Source organism: Lynx rufus, unplaced genomic scaffold (assembly GCF_022079265.1).
Source record: "Lynx rufus isolate CCGP_SWC_20201006 ecotype Redwood Valley unplaced genomic scaffold, mLynRuf1.p SCAF_3, whole genome shotgun sequence".
NCBI lineage: Eukaryota > Metazoa > Chordata > Mammalia > Carnivora > Felidae > Lynx > Lynx rufus.
In genome coordinates this window covers 127,531,270-127,556,446 of record NW_025814845.1, presented here as the reverse complement: position 1 = coordinate 127,556,446, position 25,177 = coordinate 127,531,270, and the positions used below count along the sequence as shown (strand labels likewise).

The 25,177-nt window shown below is 34.5% G+C and overlaps 1 protein-coding gene across 4 annotated transcripts in view; it reads left to right on the top strand.

The window, feature by feature from the left end:
* Nucleotides 1-24,706, top strand: part of FBXW7 (F-box and WD repeat domain containing 7) — a 222,861-nt gene extending 198,155 nt beyond the window's left edge. For 3 of the 4 annotated variants that reach the window (XM_047091435.1, XM_047091436.1, XM_047091437.1), the window contains 8 exons: nt 8,154-8,288; nt 13,853-13,976; nt 16,345-16,481; nt 17,431-17,544; nt 18,766-18,947; nt 20,952-21,177; nt 23,070-23,280; nt 24,365-24,706. In XM_047091435.1, coding sequence (XP_046947391.1) covers nt 8,154-8,288; nt 13,853-13,976; nt 16,345-16,481; nt 17,431-17,544; nt 18,766-18,947; nt 20,952-21,177; nt 23,070-23,280; nt 24,365-24,633 — 1,398 coding nt within the window. In that variant the 3' untranslated portion in view covers nt 24,634-24,706. Of the gene's footprint in view, nt 1-8,153; nt 8,289-13,852; nt 13,977-16,344; nt 16,482-17,430; nt 17,545-18,765; nt 18,948-20,951; nt 21,178-23,069; nt 23,281-24,364 lie in introns of those variants that run through there. The other variant, XM_047091438.1, reaches the window with a different exon arrangement.
* The last annotated feature ends 471 nt before the right edge of the window (nt 24,707-25,177 follow it).

Sequence of the window (25,177 nt, the reverse complement as noted above, 5' to 3'; positions counted from 1 at the left end):
AACCATTCAGGTGAACATTTTAAATGGTGAATTGGACCTTGTGTGAAGTATATGTCAATAAAAACAGCTATTGAAGATAAGGGAGCTCATCTTAATTTTTAAACGTATTAATCAAGAGAATCCAGTGCTTATTTTGTATAAGCGTGTATTTGTTTTGTTGTTGCTTTTTAGATAGTAAGACCTTTCTTCCTTTTCTCTTTTATGTTGGGGTTTCTGAATGTACTTGTTTTCCAAAATTTCTTGCTTAGAAGTTAAGCATTTAGGAGTAATGCAGGAACTCCTCTAATCAGTCACTTGTGGTGATTTAGCTATCACTGTTACCCTAGTAGCCTCCAAGACTTTGATACAGCTTCTCTTCATCAGTGCCATGCCGGTGTATGGCTTTTTGTGTTCATATGCTGATTACTGTGTTTTACTGGCACTTAAATTCTTTGAAAGTTTACCAGGAAGATTGGCTACAACCAAACCTCTGTTAAGAATTTTGTAAATCCTGGTAGTGATATTAAATAGATTTATCTCTTCTTCCAGTGAGACAATGCATATATATTAAGCATTTAGCAAAATAGTTGACCTAGATTAAACACTTAATTATTCTTTGTAAATATCAAATAATGTAAGTTATGTGAAGTCACGGTATCTCTGATATTATCCATGACATTAATGTAAAATGAATATATTTCCTTACCTCTAGCTGCTTGATTGGTAGTATTTTATGAATGCATATGGGAATAAGAATGAATAAGGGAAAAAGAAGATACTTTATTTGACTTTATTTGATATTTCAGATTTTTACAATATCCATTATGTAAATCCTTATAAATTAAATTCCTGGGCAAAAACTAAATAAATGTCCCAGTCTTTTTCTTCTGTAGCTGGAAAATTCACTTGAATCAGTGTTGTTTTTAAATGGATTTTAAAAATTGTTTTCTACCCTTCAGGTGATTTCAGAGAAACTAGGGTAACCTTTTTTTTTTTTTTTCAGTTGGTGACTGTAAGGTTAGAGCAGTGGTTCTTGACAGGGGGCAGGTTTTTCCCTCAGATGAAACAGTTTTGGTTGTTGCAACTGATGGGGTGGAGGGCAGGATGCCGCTGGCATCTGGTGAGTAGTGGCCACGTAAAGCACAGCCTCCTATAGCCGAGTGTTATCAGGCCCCAAATGTCACCAGTGCTGGGATTGAGGATGAAAGTTGTGTGTCACTCTCATGATAATCTTATAAGCCACTACAATCACAAAGAATTTTTTTTCTGTCTTCATAGTCCTGTGTTGATTAACCTTACCTTTCCCCAAGGATTAGTACCCCCCTTCCCTTCTCCCAGTTCTTTTACCTTAGGTTCCTGATTTTTTTTTAATTTTAATTTTTTCCTATGCACGAACTCAATTTTAATTTTTTTTATCATAGCCTTTCGATACAAAATGTATCCCATCAATAAGAGGTAAAAAGAAGAGTCAGACATTCATACAGTCACAAAGAAATACTTCAAAGATTTTTATCATCTCTGATTAAGCCAAGGAGATGGGAATATGGCTGTGTGTTGTCAAGCACACGCACACAGTGTGAGCGGCAGAGAGCTTGAGAATAACGCAGAAGAATTACTTAATATCATTTTTATAAGAAAGCATCAACATGATTGAAAATTTTACACTATTGGTAATAGTTTTCTCATCATTGTGGTCAGCGTGCAAAATATTTATTTTATATGAAAAGCTTTATTTCTTATCACAAGGATGTCAAGTGATTTATTTTGTATGTGACATGGGCCTATTTTTTCTGGTGTTTTAGAGTACCAAAATATTCTTTGCTAGACATTTAGACTTTTCCCAATTTTAAGAGAACTCTCTCAAATATTGATTTATAGAAGGGAGGGAGTATTTGCTTTATTTTGCAGTGAGGATGTTTTCGGGAGTTCTTTGTAGAATGTTTACTTGTTCAGCTCATTCATGCTTTTCTTAATGAAATGTCCACGTTACCACATATTGTATGTCACCAAGTCTGAGATGCCTAATATCTAGGTTATTAGATGCATCCCATCTTCAGAAATCTTATTTGTAAAAAAAAACAAAAAACAAAAAGTTTCTTACAATAAATGGGATTCAATAAATTAAAGAATATTAGGCTAGCCTTTGTTCTGTAAAAAAGCCCATTTGATTGCTTTTCGTATGAGAAGTAGATGCAGTGAAGACAACTTGTTCTTAGCTAATAGGAATAACAGGTAGAATTATCCCTCCAGGTATAGTGTTTTTTTCAGATAAATATTCTGCAACAAAGAAATCTTTTAGCAACAAAAAGTCAACTAAACAGGTGTATCAGGACCTTAATCTTTTGAGTACCGTATCTGCCTCTTACACACCCAGGTCCTCATTATTGTGCATTGCCCTTTATTTTCAGGGCTGGTGCCAAAGTAACTAGAGATGAATCACTTGCCTAAAAGCTTATAGGGCTTTCATGGCCAACTTGTAGAGAGATATAATTTCATAGTAAAGTAGGGGAGTCGTGAGTTGACCCTGTGTGCTATAGTGGAGGGATAATTAGACTGGCATGATTTCTACAAATGTGCTGTGGGGGTATTTAATGATGACTTTTCCGTTGCATAACAAGCAAAATGGGAGAGCTCATCCCCTTACTGTTCTGCTATTGCTCCTAAGGCAGTGATACAGCATTGTTTTGGTCCAGCTCCATCTATTCCGACAAAGTACTCTGTACTCAATTTATAAATGGAATGAGAACAAATGATATACCATTTTGGATAAAGGGAAATTGAAACAAAATGGCATTGCAAAATTGAAGTGGAAATTCAAAACAAAACAAAAAACCAGAAATTTTGTACTGTGTAAATTTTTAGTAGCCATTGGTTCTACTTTTTTTGGCAGCCAGATTGATGCTTCAGGTTGTTAATTTGGGGGCAGAGGACTGGTCATTTTGTTTGTGCATTTGGGTGTTACATATAGGTTTTTTTACTTGAAAATTTTAGAGCAAGTAAAGGCATCAATAACATTATTATGATCTTATGTTGAAATTTATATTTAGAGGCATCCTGATATAAATGAGAAGCACATATGACTTAGAAGAAAAAGATCTTAGTACAAATTTTGGCTTTGCCCCTTAATACTAGGTAATTTTATTGGTATTACGTAACCACTCTTGCCTATTTTCATCCTCTGTAAGACAGATACAACACTAAAAAGTTGTCAAACAGGAGACAACATGTAAATGTGCTTAAAGCTTTATGTGGAAATAATAGTGGAGACTCAATGTTCGTTTCTCCTCTTGGTCAAGAAATAGCCTTTGTGAACCTCCGTTTTCTCAGGTCTAAAAAAGGGCTATTAAAAACAGCTTCATACAAATGTTATTAGCATTATTTTAATAAAAAAATTTGCATTGCATTAAAATAATGAATGTACTTTGAAAATACTAATACTCAAATATTTTTTAAATGATAAAGTAGAAAATACTTATGTGTTTTGACATTAAAAGTGGAGCAAAAACACTCTCTTGAAGGATTTAATTAAGTACCACGGTAACACTTAGAAATTGTACATGTTCTCTGTTTTATTTAGATCTTTTTTATTTGCTAGTCAACAAAATACCAAAACAGGATTATGCCAAAATAAAATGAATTCAGTGTTACTTTGCAATTGTATTTGAGGCAGTATGATTAAGAAACCTTGTGTGAAGAAGAAAGTGTGTGTTTAAGAAAGTCATGAGAAATCGGTTCTTTACCACATGAAATTCAGGCGTGGTACTACCGAAAGTCATAATGTGTACATATCTGAATGGGGTATAGAGATCATCCAGACTAGTAACCAACACTGTTTGTGAGTCACTTGCATCAATACTGGATGAGTTGTTTATTTAAAACACAAAATGTCCTCAGCCCCACCTTGACTACTGAACCAGACTCTTTGATGATGAGTTCTAGGACTCTGATTCTTACACTCCTCAACCAGCATTTGGGAAACACTGGTCTGGACCAAGCCCCTCATTATACAGGTGGGGTCTCTGAGATTAATTAAGGGACTTTCTTTTTTTTTTTTTTTTTTTTTTTAATTTTTTTTTTTTTCAATGTTTATTTATTTTTGGGACAGAGAGAGACAGAGCATGAACGGGGGAGGGGCAGAGAGAGAGAGGGAGACACAGAATCGGAAACAGGCTCCAGGCTCCGAGCCATCAGCCCAGAGCCTGACGTAATTAAGGGACTTTCATATGGTTCCATGGTGAGTTTACTGGTGAAACCCCAGCCCCTAATTGCAGTTCAGTGCTTCTTATATTCTTCACTACTACCTTCATTCTCTAATTATCTGAAATAAAATACTCCTTTCGTGGGGAATTTTCAAGTTTGCATTTGCAATTTTGCCCACAAATTAAGTTTTGTTTTTTTTGATCCTCGCCAAATTTGGAATGTTTTTCCTATCTCCTTAAATAAGTTCTCACATAACTTTACCATGAAAGACCAAAGGAAGATGCTTTCATCCAGGACAACTATTTTTTTAGAACAGAAATAAAATAATTATCAGAATTATCCAGCAATTTTGCAGATGCAGAAATAAGGCCTGCAGAGGTTAAAGTGTAATCTAATTAGTGTCAGTATCACCTCTAAAAGTTGGGTTTCCTGATCTGAAATTGACTGCTGTTTCCACTATTCCTCATTAAAGGAATGAGGGTTGTTGTTATTTTGTTTTAATATAGTCATTAACTGCTAGTTTTTCAAGTTAATACATACTTCCCTTGCTGGTAAACCATGTATGCAAAAATTTGGAATCAGTCTTGGAGCCAAACTAAACAAGTAAGTCCTAGTAATACCATCAAATATAAATACCAGAAACACTCTCTGGAGAGAATTTTGAGTTAGTGGTGGTGTGGTATTTCCTGACTCTTTGGGGATTCATTTATTTATTCAACAAATAATTACTGGTTCTAGGTTCTACTTTGGATTTGGAATACAATAGTGAACAAAACAGACCAAAAACTCTTTTCCACAGAACTTACATTATAGGAGAGGGATGGAATGGGAGCGGGGGGTTGGAACTGGTTTGCAGTTTTAAAAAGGTTGCCTGGAGTTGGTCTCGGAAGGACATAGGGAAGAAGCCATGTGGATATCAAGGGCAAGAATGTTCCAGGAACAGCAAGTGAAAAGGCTCTGAAGCGGAGCATGCTTGGTTTGTCTATGGCTAAAGCGACTAAACAAGAGGGAAAGGAGTAGGAAATAGAATCTTGTAGGCCAACCCAGACTGGTTTTTACTTTTAATTTTTTTTGAAAAATGTTTTTAATGTTTATTTTTGAAAGAGAGAGAAACAGACAGAGCACGAGTGGGGTAGGGGCAGAGAGAGAGGGAGACACAGAATCTGAAGCAGGCTCCAGGCTCTGAGCTGTCATCACAGATCCCAACCTGGGGCTCAAACTCATGAGCCATGAGGTCACGACCTGAGCCGAAGTTGGACACTTAACTGTCTGAGCTACCCAGGTGCCCCTGGTTTTTACTTTGAAGTCGGAAGCCACTAGAGGGTTTTAAGCAGAAGAGTGAGTGATTTTTAGCAGTATCAGTGAGTGTTTTGTGAAGAATAGAACAAGGAAGCTTGTGGAAAGGAATAATCCACGCGAGAGATAATATAGTAGCTAGGCCAATGTAGTTAACAGTCAGATTCTGGATATATTTTGAAGTTTAAGGCCTTAAAATTCATTGATGGATCAGAACCATCTAACAGTGGTGAGAATGAGAGAGTTAGGGATGACTCCAGAGTTTTTGGCTTGAGCAACTAAGAGAATAAGAGTTACGGTTTACTGAAATAGGGAGGATTATGGACATGCATATTTGAAGAGAAAGATCATGGATATGTTAAGTTTTTATTGCATATCTAAGAATACATGTTGAATGGGCAATTTTGTATACCAATCTGGAAGAAATCCAGGCTGGGGAGAGGAAAGCTTTCTATATGGTTCATACCTTTGTCGAAACCATCTAAGGAAAGTGACTTTAAGTAATTAGACTATTGAATATGTGTGGTAGGTGGAAACAGTCTCATTTACTACCTAGCTTGCAGCCTGTGTTGCTAATCCTTGTCAGTGGTATACTTTTAAATAAAGGGTCACAAAGTAACATCTGTTGAATGTATGTATAATTTAAACACAGATATGCATTTAATTTTATTTGACTTGTTAAATCAAATATTGTTTAAAACAAAAACATTGTTTAAAATCTTAGAAATATTTTCCTATGCAAGCATAATTTTTGTCATGGACTTTGCTTAAATATATAGAAATTTCTGACATAGCTTTTAGTATTTACTTAAAATCTGAATTAGTTGTTTATTTTTTATTCTGGCTTTTCACATTCTACACCCGATCCCCTAAAATCCTTGATAAAATATGTTTTCCATCTATTAGCAGTAATATATCATGTATTAATAATGTTTTTCTACCCTTTTCTTTCTTAAGAAAACTGTAATAATTCATTAACTGAAAAAAAGACATTAAACAAGTATATTGCCTTAAAGTAGAAATATTGTGCTATCAGGTTACTTAAAGCTGCACTTTAATCAAGTCAGCATAAGTTATCCGTTACCCAAATTGGATATGTCCTCATACTTGTGTCCATGAATGGAGGGGAACAACATATTTATGAAAACCCACCTTCAATTCTATGAGGAATCTATATCAATAAATTAGAGTTTATAGTATTGATAGTAAATGATCAGAGATGAGGGGAGATGATCAGTGTAAGTTTTGTTAAAGAGGTAGATTTTGATTTGAAGCTGTGTGAGAAAAACTGAACAAAACAGTCGAACTTCAAAGTAACTGCTTTTCATTGGTCATGAGTATGCAAATACATATATTTGAGTAGTTTTTATTTCTGTGCATAAGTCCTCACCCTAATTAAAAAGGGTCCAAGGTGGGTTCTCAAGGAGAATCTTCTAGGTATGCAGGTATATAGAAGTAAAAGAAAAGAATACGATTTATTAGAGTCTATGTTTCCTCATATTTGGTGGTAAAATGGGAATGTTTCCCAGAGTTTTTATGATTAAGTAAGATAATGTTTGTGATAAGTGCTTTGGAAATACTATTGAAATGTTTGATAGTATTAACATAATCTACACCTTATAATAGGAGTTTCATCTACAATGAAATTCATTGTAGATTCTAAAGGGACAAAAAAAATTTAAACTACAGTACTTTAAAAAGCATTCTAAATAAGGCTTCCTGTGTCCTGAGTATATCTCAGTTTTCAATTATTATCCATTTCATATATTACAAAATCCAGGTTCCTAGTTTGAGCAAGAAATGGAATGTCAAATTGGACATAATAATTCACAAAGGTACTTAAATCAGCCTGGTCAAGGATGTTCTTTCACTTAAGCATCACAAAGTTATTTACATGTTTTACATGATTATTTTGAGGGGAAATTCTAACACTCTAAATTATTCACATGGCTTTTTAATGTTTCCTTTTAAGAATCATGGCTTTTCTGTGCAGATGTTCCTCACTGGCAAAAAAAATTTTTTTTAATAATCCCCTAGTATAAAGTAGTTTCTGTTTTTTAAAGTATAATAATGTGTTTTTGTCTTTCCCATAAGTAGTACTTTGTTTCTGACCCTTTTGTTCACATTCTAGTATCAGCACTAAGTCAGTTACTGTTTTATGTTTTTGCTGCTTTTTATTTCAAATTATTTTCACATAATAAATCAAAGTTCTTTTATTTTGTGGAAGACACTTGTCAGATTTGCAGTATATCCAGCTATTAATTTTTCTCTAAATCATGCTGCCAATCTCCTCTGAGATGGGTTCCTTATTAACACTATCAAATTTTATGGTGCCCACTGGAAAGAATATAAAATACCTTGTTTACTTAGTAGCCCAAGTTGATATTTCCAGATAAAACTCTGATTTCTTATCTTGATAGTAGATGAACATATAATATTTATAATAATATGGTACAAAAATATTTGTCAAAATCATGACTTTTTCTTAAGCTTTTATAAAATAAAGGTACCTAGTGAATTTGATGAGAATAATTGATTATCACTTCAGTGACTCCTGGAGAAACTTTCACTGTAAGCAGCCACTTTTTATGTTATGTGTAAACGTGGATTTTCCTTTATGAGTTTATAGCTTGAGACATCTATTAAAATAATAAAAATTTCTACTTCCTTTTTGATAGAGCTGGAGTGGACCAGAGAAATTGCTTGCTTTAGATGAACTTATTGATAGTTGTGAACCAACACAAGTAAAACATATGATGCAAGTGATAGAACCCCAGTTTCAACGAGACTTCATTTCCTTGCTCCCTAAAGAGGTAAGGATTATCAATTATATTCTTCTGGGTGCTATTTGATAATATAACTCCATAGCGACCACCTTTAAACATGGTCATGCTAATTATGGTATTCAGTATTGTCGGTTTAACGCTCTTAATTAGTGTTAAAGAGAGATGTAAATGATAAGCTGCCATGACTTAATAGTATCATTTCCAGATTCAAGTATATTTATGGACTAAGTGACTTCTTTCCACCCCTGCAGTAAGTCATAGGAGAGTAAACTATTGAGTTTCATTAATTTGATTATTCCTTTATCATAATTTTTTCCCAGGTTATTTGAAGCCCAACCTTTTTGTCTTGGTACATTTATTATATATAGTAGCAGATTTTTTTAGAAATTCTGATTTTATTAAAACAGATTTTTGTTGTTTGTTTCTCCAAAATCCCTCTGAGACTAATAGTTTTATGATTCTATTGAATGATAGTTCTCTGTTAACTCACATTATGTAATTTTTTTTAAATATGTGGAATTTCACATGTGTATCTTTTTCTACTAATCATCCTTCGTCTTTCCCCCATCTCTCTCGCTCGCTCTCTCCCATGCACGCGCGCACGTACACACACACACACACACACACACTCTCACAGATTTCCTGCATCGATTACATCCTTATGGCATTTCTTTTGGAATTACTTATGCCTAGTTTTTATATCTTTATGTGAACTGACACTATTTTTTATCATAGATTGATTTTGATCACATGGGCATTCTTGGCTGCATAAATGAGGCATAGCTTAGATGTTGTTCTTTTATTGATGTTATAGGCTTCACAGTTTCATTTCTGTCAGCAAACAAATAATATGACATTAAATAATCAATGTCACATGGTTTATATTTTCACAAATTATTTATGTGCCACTAATTATATGTCAGCTAAGAAAACAATATATAAGACACTAATATACTACTGCAAATGATCTTAAAACTTCTAATATGAAGAGAAAAAGAGTCGGTTTTTTTGGATAACCATTCTAAATATCCTAAGGGCATTAAACATAGTCTCAATAATTTCACATTGGATATGAATAAAATAGTTTTATCATATTTAATGTATGAAACTAAGCATTACTTTAAGAGAAAGCAAAGTGGAAATAATATCTTTTTCCTGAAATGTTTCTTCTTTGGAATGATTTTTTTTAAGTGGCAAAAAAAAAAAAAAAAAAAAAAATAGCATTGTCCCAGAAAAAATTTTTTATTCTTGCTGGCTCATGCTAAACCTGAACCTTTTGAATAGAATTGGCTTATGAAATGACATAAGCTCTCTTTGCTTCCAGAAGGATATTCATAATAGGTAGCACTTTTATAAGTATTTGACTGAAAGTAAAGTTAGTCCCTCTAATATTTTCTTCATGGTTTCCCTAGATATCCTCCTTATTTTAGAAGGTAGTATTTTTGTTAAAATACAGACTTTCTCTTAGTCTAGTTTATCCTCTTGTCTCTAAAAATGGTGAATCTTTTGTTTTGCTTTATTTGTATTTCCATAATAACTTTTGAACACAAAAAATACTTAAAATCCGAAGACTATGAAAATATTTTTAAGAGTCTAAGAATTAAGCACAAATTATTGATAACCAGTGTAAATGCAATAAAGATTTTTTTGGATTAAGTGTTCTTTTCAAGATTGCCTGAGGGAAAAGTAGGGAGGCTAGAGAAAAGAACAAGAGTGAGCTCTGGCTTAGCAGATCTTCTGCATTTTCCCTCTTTTTCAACTACTAGGAAACATTTCATATTTTGAAAAAATGCTTTATTTTATATTTGGAGAAAGAATGGTATAGATCTAAGTCCTTAAGGAAACTATTATCTTATTGGAGACTAAGTGCTATTATTATTTAAAACATCACTACTTTCATGTCAGGAAATGGACCTGTAATGATTTTCTTATAATTCCTTTCAACAGATCTCAAAGCTCTTTACCAACACTTACTTTTTCTTTTTTTTTTTAATGTTTATTTTTGAGAGAGAGAGAGAAAGAGACAGAGTGTGAGCCGGGGAGGGGCAGAGAGAGAGGGAGACACAGAATCCGAAGCAGGTTCCAGGCTCCCAGCTGTCAGCAGCACAGAGCCGGATGTGGGACTCGAACTCACAAACCATGAGATCATGACCTGAGCCGAAGTCAGACACTTAACCGATTGAGCCACCCAGGCGCCCCATCAACACTTTCTTTTTAATCTCAAAAACCTTGATTAAAATGTCACTAGTCTCACATGGGAGGCTTGTGATATACTGCATTATCCTTATTTTTGTAAATAAATGCCAAGAAAAGCATAGTGATTCAGTAGATGACCTAGAACAAAACCTAAATTCTTCAATTTTTTTAAAGTTTATTTGCTATTTATTTGGAGAGAGAGAGCAAGCAAGCAGGAAAGGGGCAGAGAGAGGGAAGGAGAGAAAGAGAATCCCAAGCAGACTGTCACGCAGAGCTCCATGCGGGGTTCAAATTCATGAACCGTGAGATCATGAGCCAAAATCAAGAGTTGATGCTTAACCAACTGAGCCACTCAGGTACCCCCCAAACCTGAACTCTTAACATAAGATCAACCAACAATTTCTTTATTCTTTTTTTTAACCCCCTGTTTCACTAGTTCAATCCAGGGAAATACAGCAATTTTCTGGGAAAGTATTAGTTCCCTCTCACGTATAATATGGTGGTCTCTTACATAGGTTAAAGAGAAAAACAAAAAATAGCAACTCTCACTGAAATGACAAGTTTGGTCAAGGAAAAGGTTATTTAAAATAGATGTTCAATTTAAGAGCTTCTGTCTGTTGAGGCCTTAGGAGGAATTACTAATCCAGATTTTACCTTTACGAGAAATGAAAAGAGGGGTGTCTGAATGGCTCAATCAGTTAAGTATCCAACTCTCAATTTTGGCTCAGGTTATGATTTCATGGTTTGTGAGTTCGAGCCCCATGTCGGGCTCTACACTGACAGTGCAGAGCTTGCTTGGGATTCTTTCTCTCTGCGCCCCGCCCCCCGCCTCCCTCTCTCTCAAAATAAGCATTAAAAAAAAAAAAAAAAAAAAAAAAAGACAAATGAATAGAAAATTGGATTAGCCAGACCATTTTACTTGGCCACAACAAACCTATACTCCTCTGCTATAGTATTATAGAGATGTTGTTCGGGACAATGCCCACTTTCTGCCTCCTGCAAGGAGCCCCACATGACTAAACCTTGCTTCCTTTGAGGAATTGTTGTACTTCCCCCATAATACACGTTAAGAATTGTATAACTAATTGTTGTTCCTTTTGTGCTTGGCAGTTTAATTAAAAAACCATGTAAGATATTGTTGCCAGTGCATTTGTGTTCTACTTTTTCCCTGATTTAAACTTAACTTCTTTTATGATTTATATTTTTACTGGTTCTGATTTTCTTTTTCATATTTTTTATTTTCCTATGTGTATTTTCTACAATACTTAGATGTTTTTAATAGAATGACTAGATTTAAATAGAATAAGTTGAAATTCATGGTTGAGTTAGGGCCTCTGTTGTTTTAAAGGAAAAATGTACCAGTTACCTGTGGAGTTAGCACTTCAACTTTCGTTAGCACCTAAGTGTTTCTTTACTCTTTAATGCATTTCTCTTTAATGCGTGCAGACACTGGACTAGGTGAGCTCATAATCACCAGTAATGAAGGAAATGATAGATGATTTAGGATGTACCTTTGAAATCTAAGGTGCTCTGGATTCGTTTTCTAGCCTTTAAGATCTATTGCCTGTTTCTGTAAATTACCTGATTTCTACTTCAGCTGGATAACTAAAACAAAGAATAAGACTTTTTCAGATGACCATTTTAAATATGTTGGGCATTAAATAGCATCTCTTTTTCACAAATATAACTTTGTGCCTTTTAATTTCTATATTAAATATGAATTTCACATAGAAGAAAAATATGGTGTTATCACTACTGTTATACTGGCACTAAACAACTTGCCCAGGCTTAATTTCAAAGTTAAGTGACTTATAGAGTATCCATTAGAAAAGTATAATGTTGATACCTATATCTATCTATATCTGTGTCTATGTTTGTGTATTTGTATATGTGTATGTATGTATACACATATATGTAGATTGTTGGATATAGTTATGCCTTTTTGTTTAAAATTACTCAGTTTCTAAATATGGTCCTGAATGGGCTTCTCCGATAGATCAAAAATAATTATTCCACAAAAAGGTTTTTTCTGTCATTTATCAGTAACAGTATTAAATTGAATACTGACTGGCTGGAGTACTTTCTATATGAAGTGTACTCAATAAATATGTGATTAATGATGAGCTCTCTCTATATAATGTTCTTGGGTAAGCATAATTTATATCATGTAATTACTGGTTAGCATCAGATAATAATTCAAATTGTGCTTTTACTCCCTGTATGGCCTTTGGCCCTTTAAATGATAGTTTGTTTTAATTCTTGTAATTTAATTTCTGTGAACACTAAACTTTATTGCTTTGTTTAGATCATTTGGGTTCTAATATCATAATTTAAATTTTTATGTGATTAGTGAGGCTAACTGGATAAGCATACTCACAAGTTACCATCCCCCTCTTTTTTCTTTCTTCTTCCCTTATTTACTTGAATTGACTATATATGCTTAAAAAAAAAATGATGGTTTGCAACCCTTGGAAACAAAATTTTAAAATCAGTGATATACCAAAGAGCTGGTACAAATATACAAATATATCTGGCCCATCAAGAAAATCCCCACCAGCAATGTAAAGTAATTAGAACCTAATTGCTTTTATATGTCTGTGGAGCAGTTTAGTAATTGTACCCTCTTGTCATTTACATTGAAGGGTATAAATGTTTGAGAAGTTCATCATTGTGATAATAGACACTTTGATGTGATAAAGAACTATTAATCTTATCTATCAGAAGTGATCTGAAATCCTACCACACAGAATATCTAGATATCTCATTTCTTTTTTTTAATGTTCATTTGTTTTTTAGAGAGAGAGAAAGTGCAAGCGGGGGAGGGTTGGGGAGGGATGTGGAACAGAGGATCTGAAGTGGGCTCTGTGCTGACAGCTTCAGGGCTGACAGCAGTGAGCCCAATGCGGGGCTCGAACTCACAAACCACAAGATCATGACCTGAGCTGAAGTTGGATATTCAATAGAGTGAGCCACTCAAGCGCTCCTGAAATCTCATTCCTTAATTTATGTCATAACTTCAGTGAATTTACATGGTAGTGGGGAGAGAAAAGTACAAAATCTAAATGACTAATAAAGTATACATACACATACATATGTACATAAATGGTAGAATTCTTGAGTTGAGGCTCACAGAGCAAAAGAGCAGAGGCAGAGAAGCTTAAGTATTCTTTGCAGAGGTGACGTTAGTCAAGTGAAGTTCATAAAAACCAATAGAGCGAGTTTTTTAAGCCTGATATATATTTAAGATTAACTATTAGAAAGTCAATTTCAAAAATTAGAATGTAGAATTATATTGTGTTTATCTAAAAGTGCTTCATTCTATAGTAAATAATTAACTTATTATTTTTGTATGTGTATTTTTAAATATGGACATACTGTGCTTTTGCTTTTCATAGCTGGCACTTTATGTGCTTTCATTCCTGGAACCCAAAGACCTGCTACAAGCGGCTCAGACTTGTCGCTACTGGAGAATTTTGGCTGAAGACAACCTTCTCTGGAGAGAGAAATGCAAAGAAGAGGGTAAGGTTCAAAATCACAAAGAGAAAATCTTTAGACTTTGAAAAGGCAAAGTGATTCTGAAAACAAATAGCAAAAAGTAAAAATTAGAAGTTTTAAATGTGCACGTAGAATTGAAAAAAGAGAACTTTGGCCGCTGATCAAAGAATGAAAAATTAGTCTTCATTGACATTCACCTACTTATATAAAATCCACAGGTTACCCCACACATTCAAATGAGCTAGATCTCACAGCTAACCCCTTTAATGAGCGATAGTAACGAATAGCAAATGTATCTGATTTGCTTCCCAGTCTGAAAAGATCGGATGAGGATGATTTAGAGGAAACCTAAAAAAAAAACCAAACCAAAGCAAAACACAGACCCATGTATACAGAGAGCAGATTGTTAATTGCCAGAGGAGAGGGGAATTGGGGAGGCGGGTAAAATAGGTAAAGGGGATTAAGAACTATAAGCTTCTAGTTGTAGAATAAGTAAGTCATGGGGATGTAATGTAAGCATGGGCAATAGAGTCAATAATATTGTAGTAACTTTGTAAGTTCACAGAGGATAGCTAGATTTATTGTCATGACAATTTTGCAGTGTATATAAATATCGAACCATTGTGCTGTATACCTGATACTAATATTGTATGTCAGCTATACCTCAGTTTAAAGGAAGGACAAACCAAAGACCTAAATAGGAATTTTTGTTTAAAATAAGATAGCGATTAATTTCTACCAGCAGTTTCATGGATGAGAAAGGTGTCCGTCTCTCCAGTACTCACAATTAAAGATCAAGTTATAATTGCAACTGTCCTTGGGAGAGAAACTCACTGGAATTCACACTAATAAATGTCTACTCAGTCATATAATGAAGGAAGGAGGAAAGGAAACCCCAAAATTATATTAACAGTATTCAAATATTTCATATTCTATTCTTTTCTTTCACAAACATTTATTGAACACCTCCTATGAGCTAGAGATTCTTAAATGTTGGGGATATAGTACTGAACTCCCATTTTCTTCCCATCATGGAGTTTATGTTCTTGAAAATTGTAAAAAAAAATAAACAGAACAAAGGAAAAGAAAAAAAATCTCCTTTCTTAGTAGAGGAGAAGGTATTATCTATATTAAATAACAAAAGGACTTTTTTTTCCAGCAGGCATCTAAAAAAATTATATTTTTGAAAAAAAATGTAAAAATATGATTTGCCTCTGATAAGCAAAAATTTTTAGAAAGAAAAGTAGAGCATGAGACAGGTACTCTACAGGTTACCCTCCCCTTCATGGAGATCACAGTTGATGAGGGGCACTGATGGTTAATAAAGCTGGAAGGTGAAGATCCAGGATACTTGGTTTCTGTCCTGCTTTTGTCCTGTCTGTAGCTTTGACTAGTGAAACCTTCTCTTCTCAAGTGTCTATATACACAAAGTGGGATTAATTATCCCTGCCTTACCTTCTCTCATAGAATCATTATTTTAATGACTTTTTAAAAAACTGTGGTAACATATACCTAAGATAGAACTTATCATTCTAACCATTTTTAAAATTACAGTTCAGTGGCATGAAATACATTCATGTTTTGTACAATTCAGCTTTAGAACTTTTTCATCTTTCCCAGCTGAGAGTTGATATCCATTTAACAGGAACTCGTTCCTCCTCCCTGCAGCCCCTAGCATCCATCATTCTGTTTTCTGTCTATGAGTTTGACTACTAGTCTATGTGCCTCATATAAGTGGAATCATACAGTATTTGCTTTTTTGTGACTGACTTGTTTCATTTTGCATACTGTCTTCAAGGCACATCTGTGTGGTAGCATGTGTCAGAATTCTCTTCTTTATCGAGGCTGAATAAATATTCCACTGTATATATCCCACATTTTGTTTCTTTATTCATCCATCGATGGACACTTGGGATGCTTCCACCTTTCAGCTATTTTGAATAATGCAGCTATGAACGTGGGTGTACAAGTATCTGTTCAAGTTTCTGCTTTCAATTCTCTTGGGTGTATATCCAGAATTGGAATTGCTGGATTATATGGTAATTCTGTGTTTAATTTTTTTGATGAACCAGCATACTCTTTTCCATAGCAGCTAATATACCATTTTATATTCTCACAAACATTGCATAAGGGCTCACATTTCTGTACATCCTGACATCCAACGTTTCATAGAATTATTTAGAGAAAGAAATGAAAAAGTCAATATGAAAACATGCCACAGAGAATGCAAACTTTACATTATCGTTTTATAATACAGTATTAGTATTAGAAATTGGACAGTGTCCTGTATTTCAGTGGTTTTGAGCATAAGGGAAATTGAGGTACATTATAAAATGGGTAATTTTTATTATTGGTGATGGCAGTTATACTCTTTATCTCTTTAAAACTTTAGGTATTGATGAACCATTGCACATCAAGAGAAGAAAAGTAATAAAACCAGGTTTCATACATAGTCCATGGAAAAGTGCATATATCAGACAGCACAGAATTGATACTAACTGGAGGCGAGGAGAACTCAAATCTCCTAAGGTAACTGAACTCTTGCACAGTATAACAGAAAGCACTGATCAGTGTTGGTACCTGATACACTCTTCTTGGCCAGCAGTATAACTTGACACCTATCTCCTGTGGAAAGAAAATAATATATTTTAAAATAACCGAAAATGTAACTGACAGCATTGCTCTGTTGCTAATTTCTCCAGTCTGACAACTAATTGTACTTGAATAAAAGATGAGTTGAATTGCATGTCATTCTATCTTATGTAAGTGACAATTTCTGAGTATCCTGTTGAATTTTGTGTCATATGCTTGAGATTTTGCTTGCTCTCTGACCACGTAGTTAGAACGTGATTTTTTGAGCAGTGCGCATGTTTTGTGTTTTTGGTGGCTTTTCTGAGTTTTATTTCTCTAAATTTAAGTGTAATACTGATTTTCTGTCTTATCCTAAGTATATAAAGAGTGACAAAAATGCTTATATTATACAACCGGAAAAAAGCAATTAGAGATACCGTTACATTAATATGTATACATTATAACAGGCTTTTTTTTGTTTTAAGTTGAAAAAAGTTGATAATTATCGTTACTTTTGTCTTTCTCGTTTGTAGGTACTTTTGTTTTTGTGTGTGAAAATTGCAATCCATAGATGCATAGTTTTTGGTTTGAATAGATAGAGATGATTATAAAATACATTTGTGTTTGAACCATCTTTATGAGTTTTTGACTCATAAAAGTCTTGACTCAATTTTAATAGTTGATATCTCAAGTATAAAAATCATAGAATATGGAAAACAAAGAAAATGTTTAGTACTTGATTCATCATTCAGGAAGGATGGATGCTACTTCATATTTTATATAAATTGTATTTTAAGAAATAGACTATAGATTGAGGCTCCTATTTGTGTCTTTATTTTTCTTTTCACTGGTATTTTAAAAAATTTAGTTTAATAATATATTTCTAATCTGCTCATCTATCTTGTAGGTTCTGAAGGGACATGATGATCATGTGATCACATGCTTGCAGTTCTGTGGTAACCGAATAGTTAGTGGTTCTGATGACAACACTTTAAAAGTTTGGTCAGCGGTCACAGGCAAAGTAAGCTTTCTTCTTTCCACACTTCACATTTTATGTATGCCTTTGCAGGGACCAACCAGGAAAAAAATAAGGGTTCATTTTTGACTGCAGCTTATTTTGATAACAAATATCAGAGCTTCTAATTTATTTAGTTTTTCCGGTGGCACAAAGATCATGTTTCTCAGGATACGATGTCATTAGTTTCTTCTTGTAAATAGTCAGTCTATCTTTGTGACTTCGCTATTGTATAATTCTCACAGGTGTGCTTTATCTTTTTTTGGTTAATTTTTCCCACTTTTATTAGCCATCTCGCTTATATTGTCTTTTTTAAACTTTTTAAAAACTATGATTGAGGGATATGTGTTTTTTCTGCTTTGTTGGTAACTTACCTATAGTTTAGAAGTTGAATAAATCATGTTAATGTAGACTTATCTCAAGCCCTATGAGATGAAAGTTAGGCAGATACGATATATAAGTGAAGGAGTTTGAAGAAAAGAAGTAGTCTAAGCAATTAATTTCACTGTACGCAGTATTATATTTTAATTGTTCTGTAGTGAGTACTTATTTTTATCTGTCCAATGGAGAATGTTTTCATGACTTAAGTAACTGACCAGCTAAAAAAAGTAGAGGAAAATGTGAAAAAAACAAAAACCTTGTCTTTTAAAATGTCTTACAACACGTTGATTCTTGGGCAAGAATCTTCTAAAATATTCCAAGTCAGATGTTAGAAATTTTTTTAGAGCAACTTCATATTTCCACAGTGTAATATTAGCTTTGGACTTATTTCAGAGTTTTAATATCTGTCTTTACTTGTCCAGAGGTACTTTGCCTGGCTCCTAACTACTGCCTTGGGGCAGATTCAGATGAAATGTGGTATGTAAGCCACACCTAACACAGTTGGTGTTCTTTCACTGAATCCATTCATATGGAAGAAAGAAGTTGCAATTTTAGCATTATTTCATCAAAAAGACCAGGCTGGAGCTGTCTTACTTTAATGAGAAATGTTTTACTTTCTACATACTTGTTCCTCAGTTGTACGTGTGTGTTTAATATATAATGCTACTGAATAAAAAAACCAATGAATAGTTATGGGATCATGTTATATTGATGTGAGGAATTATTTTCTGATGTGCCAGTCAAATTTTGTAAATAACTTTACCCCAAATTTAATGAGCTACTGAAATGTTATAATACATCATTTTCTTTTCTACCCAAAAGTAATCATCTTAAGTGTTTTTCCAGTGTCTGAGAACATTAGTGGGACACACAGGTGGAGTATGGTCATCACAGATGAGAGACAATATCATCATTAGTGGATCTACAGATCGGACTCTAAAAGTGTGGAATGCAGAGACCGGAGAATGTATACACACCTTGTATGGGCATACTTCCACTGTCCGTTGTATGCATCTCCATGAAAAAAGGTAAGGGGAAATCCTTTCTCTGTTACTTGTGAATCTGAGGCCTTTTGTGTAGAGTTCAGTTGTATAAAACTGTGTTTATTAGAGAGATAGTGATAATGTGATGTTAAATTAGACTTTATTAGACTTCAGATGTTTCTATACTAGCAAAGCAGTAGTGTGTTGGCTTAAAATTGGGGGATTGTCTAAATTTCCGTCTTCATTTAGTAGTGTTGTTGGCTTCCTCCTTGAAACTCTATTTTCTAATCTTGTGTACCGTTTTATTGTTGTACAGCTTTGATGACTCATCATCTTCAAAAATTTCTCTCTCTCTTTTTTTTTTTTTTGGTGTTTATATCCCTGCTAGTGGGATAAATTCAGTTATTCAGGCTTCAAGCTTCTGAGTCTTTTTAAATACCCACCCACCCTACCTCCACTCCATCCTATCCCCTTATATCTAGGCAAAAGCTGAGGCCCATGGGTTTTAGTTTATTCTCATTACCAGTCACCTGAACTATTGACATAGCTTTCACACTTGGTTTTCTCACCTTTTACATGGCTGACAGAGAATTCTTTTCTAATTATGATAGTGTCATTGCCCTTTGAGAGCCTTCTGTTGTCTATCGAATCAAGGAAGAAATCCTCAATCCAGTTTTCAAAATAGTTTCAGCCAAACCAAACTGCTTGCCTTTTTTTCTTCTCACTGCCTTCACTCTTGCTTTGATCTCCTCCTACAAAGCCCTCCTATTAAAATCCTTTCGATCTCCTATTGGCATGTCTTCACAGTATCCCTGTTAAACAAATGTGATTTCGACTTTACTTTGTCAAAAAAGGTCTGATGGTTCTTACCATGAATCTCCTGCAGTCCTTACCTTTAATTCTGTCCACAGCATCTTCTTTATGAGAACCATTACATTAAGCAGATTTCACACTAGATTTGTAATATGTGAAGAAAAGTATCTTCTCATATGTAGTTTGAATCTACTTTGAACAGTGCGCTCTACTATTAAAATTTGGGGGGTTTGATATTGAGAGACCTTGTATTTCAGTTTCCATTATGTTCTGACTTAAATCACTCAATGCTGTCATTTTCTGCTCTTCCAAATGTGGAATCTATGGCCTTTCATTATCTCTTTGGAATGACATGAAGATACTTGAGTTTTCAGCTCTCCTTTGTAATCCAAAGGCGATTGTAATATTAGTATCACTCTGGTCTTCAGAAGAGCATAGTTTTAATAATGTCAGGCCAAATTTTTAAGGGATTATTGTTGCCTCCCTATGTGTATCTTCTAAAATCTGTATATCTTAATGCCTCCATGCCTATTGACTATAGATATAAGCATATGCAGCCTTCATTTGAGGATTTTCTAAAACTAGTAAATTTTACCAGAATTATACGGTGTAAAGCACATATCTTCAGCTGTTTAAATTTCAAATTCAGATTTGTTTTGTTAAATAACATTTATTAATTTTTTCCCTAATCACAAAGAGAATATATATTCATAATTAAAATTTTGGGAAATGGCATAAAGAATAAAGAAGAAATGTAAAATTCAAAATACTACACCAGAGTTCTCCCACTAACATTTTATACATGTTGCCCACATTAGCATTTTATTTCTAAAATCAAGATCTTATTGTATATATTTATCACTTGGCAGTAGTGGCAGCTGCTGCTGATGCTTCTTCTCTTCCTTCTCCTCCTCCTCCTCCTCCTCCTCCTCCTTCTCTTTCTCCTTCTTCAAATACAATACAATAGTTTTCAAATTGTCCCACAGAACCCGAGGTGCTCCACAGCCCCTTATAAATGGAGGAACCAAAAGCAGGCAGAACTCTAGGCTTCCCAACCAGAGTAACTTGACTTGTGAATGTTTATATATCACAGTTTTATATAGGATTTCTTTGAAAACAGGTGTTCCTGCTTAAGAAAAGAAAAAATATAATAACCACTGACTTTGTATATCACGTTTACTCATGCTGTTAAAAATTCTAATACTTTTTTTCTGTTTTTTTTTTTTCCCCTTACAGAGTTGTTAGCGGTTCTCGAGATGCCACTCTTAGGGTTTGGGATATTGAGACAGGCCAGTGTTTACATGTTTTGATGGGTCATGTAGCAGCAGTCCGCTGTGTTCAATATGATGGCAGGAGGGTTGTTAGTGGAGCATATGATTTTATGGTGAAGGTGTGGGATCCAGAGACTGAGACCTGTCTACACACGTTGCAGGGGCATACTAATAGAGTCTATTCATTACAGGTAAGAGATCCTATCTCTTTTATCCCTTAGATGCTTTACTGATGAATCATAAGATTGTTTTACTCAGACAATTGCTGTCAAATAGCTGATTCAATACAATCCAAAAAATACAGATCAAATCATTCTGTTATATCATATAGTTCAAAATTGGCATGAAGAGGGGCGCCTGGGTGGCTCGGTCGGTTAAGCGTCCGACTTCAGCTCAGGTCATGATCTCACGGTCCCTGGGTTCAAGCCCCGCGTGGGGCTCTGTGCTGACCGCTCAGAGCCTGGAGCCTGTTTCAGATTCTGTGTCTCCCTCTCTCTGCCCCTCCCCCGTTCATGCTCTGTCTCTCTCTGTCTCAAAAATAAATAAACGTTAAAAAAAATTTTTTTTAAATAAATAAAATAAAATTGGCATGAAGAAAGTATAAATTTTGAACTCAAATGATTTGTTTAAATTTTTCTGTGATCATTTTTCCTATAAAATACAAATATTTGTCTTGGAACTTGAGACTTTGGAGCCCTAAGTATTACTATATTAATTATTGGGTAGATAGTCTCATAGGAAAATAACCTGGATTTTAATAAACTCCTTAGCAGAGGATTAATTTGGCCAAAAGCTGCCCCTTTGCCTTGATAGCTGCAAGTTGATGGACCATGTAATTGTGATTCCATCCCCATTCACAGTGGAAGTGGAGCCTTTCTACATAAAGCTGCTCTACCAGATGCTCTACCAGCACAGGGCGAGTGATTTGTAGTCACAAAGAACTGGATTTGACTAAACTGATGTTTTTTGTTTACATTTGAACCTGATATTCTTGAGTAGGTTGCCATATTTTGAAATAAATAGGTTAATAGAAAGTTTAGCAAATGGGTCTTGTTTTATTTTCTGAAAGACAGCATTTTCATTGTAAAAATTTGTCCATTACTGATATAGTTTATTTACCAGTTACTGCCTATTAGTGATCAGCACATTAGTACACAGTCCCAATGCTGACAGTTCTCTATTCTTGGGATATTTGTTTCTTAATTCATGGAATACTGTCTATGTCACAAAATATTGGCATATAATAAAGGTATGTTAACTTAGAAAAGATTATGAATTTGGTGGAGAGAGAATTGGCTAAAGTTTTTTTTATGTTTTGTGATATGCTCAGAACCTTAATGAATATAATATTCTCATTTAAGTAGACCATTAGATTGAGAGAAGAGGTAGCAATATTATTATAGATATTCTAGGAATTGATATTTATTGCATTTTGGTATAGCTGGGAAGCTGGAGAAGAGGTACCTATATCGCTTGCTTTTGTTATCAAAATGCCACCTCTTATAATTTCAGATATAATTATCTGTTGGCATATTTCCTAATTAGCATTTGGTTCTTACAAATGAAGTTTTTATTTTACAGTTTTTAATGGAACTTACTTTTAAACATCATGAGAGTTATCTCTAGTCTTTTCATGCCTTAGGTGTGTTGATAAACACAGCCTTTAATCACAAGCTTTGTCCATAGTTTCAACTTTCTGTTGTGAAGTAAGACTCCAATAGTAATCCTTATTGAATTATCCCGGATATTTAGCTACTAAGTGTGGCCAGATGATTTGAAAGTAATGCGTTCGTGTTTTGTTTTGTTTCTGCATCTAGTTTGAAGCCACTGGCCATAAAAATAGATAGATAGATAGATAGATAGATAGATAGATAGATAGATAGATAGATAGATAACAATTCTGATAGAGGCTTCTGAGAACGTGCACTGTAGATTTACTTGATTACATTTATCCTGTTACCTCATTTTGGTCCTGGCATTACTGGTTTCCCATGCTTTATTTTCCTGCCCTGTAGGGTTAAGGTCAATAAATAATATTAAGAATATCTGCACTTTCTAGTCTAATAAACTATGTCTGTTGTAGTTTGATGGTATCCATGTGGTGAGTGGATCTCTTGATACATCAATTCGAGTTTGGGATGTGGAGACGGGGAATTGCATTCACACGTTAACGGGACACCAATCGTTAACAAGTGGAATGGAACTCAAAGACAATATTCTTGTCTCTGGGAATGCAGATTCGACAGTTAAAATCTGGGATATCAAAACAGGACAATGTTTACAAACATTGCAAGGTAAGTATTGGCTACTCAGCTTTAGTTGTGTTCATTAAAAATGGGTTTGTCAGTCAAAAGAAATATGGAGCTTTTATGTCACAAAAAGAGTTAACCTCATACAAAATGAAAATGCTTATTTTGGATAAGTTTATGAGCATTTCCACTCTGACTTGACAGAACAAGGCTACGCTTGAGAAATTGTTTTAAATTGTGTTAATATAAAATTGTTTAATCACGCCTGCATGTACAGTTAACTCTACCTAACCTTAAAGGACAATGTGAAGAAAGATCTTGACTGTATCACGGAAGCAACAGACTCCTTTTGTTTTTTGAGTCATCATTTTTTTTTAATTTTGAATTTGTAGGCTGATTTTAAATTAAAGAGCTACCTTACTGGGGGAAAAAAAAGCACATCTCTGATCTGATAGGAAATTGCTTTGGCCTCAGCTTAGACCTTTTAACCATCTACTTAACTAGGATGGAAGGAATAATAGCACCCAGTAAAATGAAGAAAGAAACATGTGAAAGCCACTAATATTAAATGAGGCATAACAGTGTTAACATTTTATGTCATGATTAACTTTTTATTGGTCTTAGTCTTTAAAATGTGTTGTTTTCGTTTTGTTTTGTTTCAGTGAGGCCATCTGGTGGTCTGTATTCTAGCTTTTTACCTATTAGTATTATCTGTTCCTCAGAGTTTTGGAATTGTGTCCATTCAGCCTTCGCCTTTGAGTGGTCAGGTCAAAGTGGTAGGGTAGTAGGTCTCATGCCCATTTGTCCATCAGCAGAATACATAGAATACATGAAGGTGGGCTTTCCACATCACCACTAAGAAAGCTCTTATTTGCACAGCCAGAAAACAAAATGTGTGCCTGGTAGCTAACAAAGCTTCCTGGAAAATACAACTCTTGTTTCAGTTTACAAAGAGCTACCAGATTTTCTTACAACGCTGCTGATCCGAAAATACTCACAGTTTCTAAATATGCAGCATTTTAAATATCTCATTTATTGTATGTTCTAATGTAGAAGTGTACAATTACAATGTAACTTACCCATCACCATGATTTCTAACCAGTAATTAAATTCCTTTGGTTTCGTCCAGGTCCTAACAAGCATCAGAGTGCTGTAACCTGTTTACAGTTCAACAAGAACTTTGTAATTACCAGCTCAGATGATGGAACTGTAAAACTATGGGACTTGAAAACGGGTGAATTTATTCGAAACCTAGTCACATTGGAGAGTGGGGGGAGTGGGGGAGTTGTGTGGCGGATCAGAGCTTCAAACACAAAGCTGGTGTGTGCAGTTGGGAGTCGGAATGGGACTGAGGAAACCAAGCTGCTGGTGCTGGACTTTGATGTGGACATGAAGTGAAGAGCAGAAAAGACGAATTTGTCCAAATGTGTAGACGATATACTCCCTACCCTTCTCCGTGGAAAAAAAAAAAAAAAAAAAAAAGAAAAAAAAAGAAAAAAAAAGAAAAACAGAAAAAAAAAACAGAAAAAAAGAGAAAAAAAAGAAAGAAAAAAGAAAAGAAAAAGAAAAAATATCCCTTGTTCTCAGTGGTGCAGGATGTTGGCTTGGGGCAACAGAGCGAAAAGATCTACAGACTAAGAAGGAAAAGAGGAAGACATGACAAACCGTAACTGACAAGAGAGGCGTCCGCTGTCTCATCACATAAAAGGCTTCACTTTTGACTGAGGGCAGCTTTGCAAAATGAGACTTTCTAAATCAAACCAGGTGCAATTATTTCTTTATTTTCTTCTCCAGTGGTCATTGGGCAGCGTTAAGGCTAAAGCTTCGTTACAGATTCTGCTAGCCTGTCCTTTTACCACTGAGACCTAGAAAGGAGCTGCAATAACATCCAAACAAGGACTGGCTGACTTTCTAATTAGAGAGCATCTGCAACAAAAAGTCA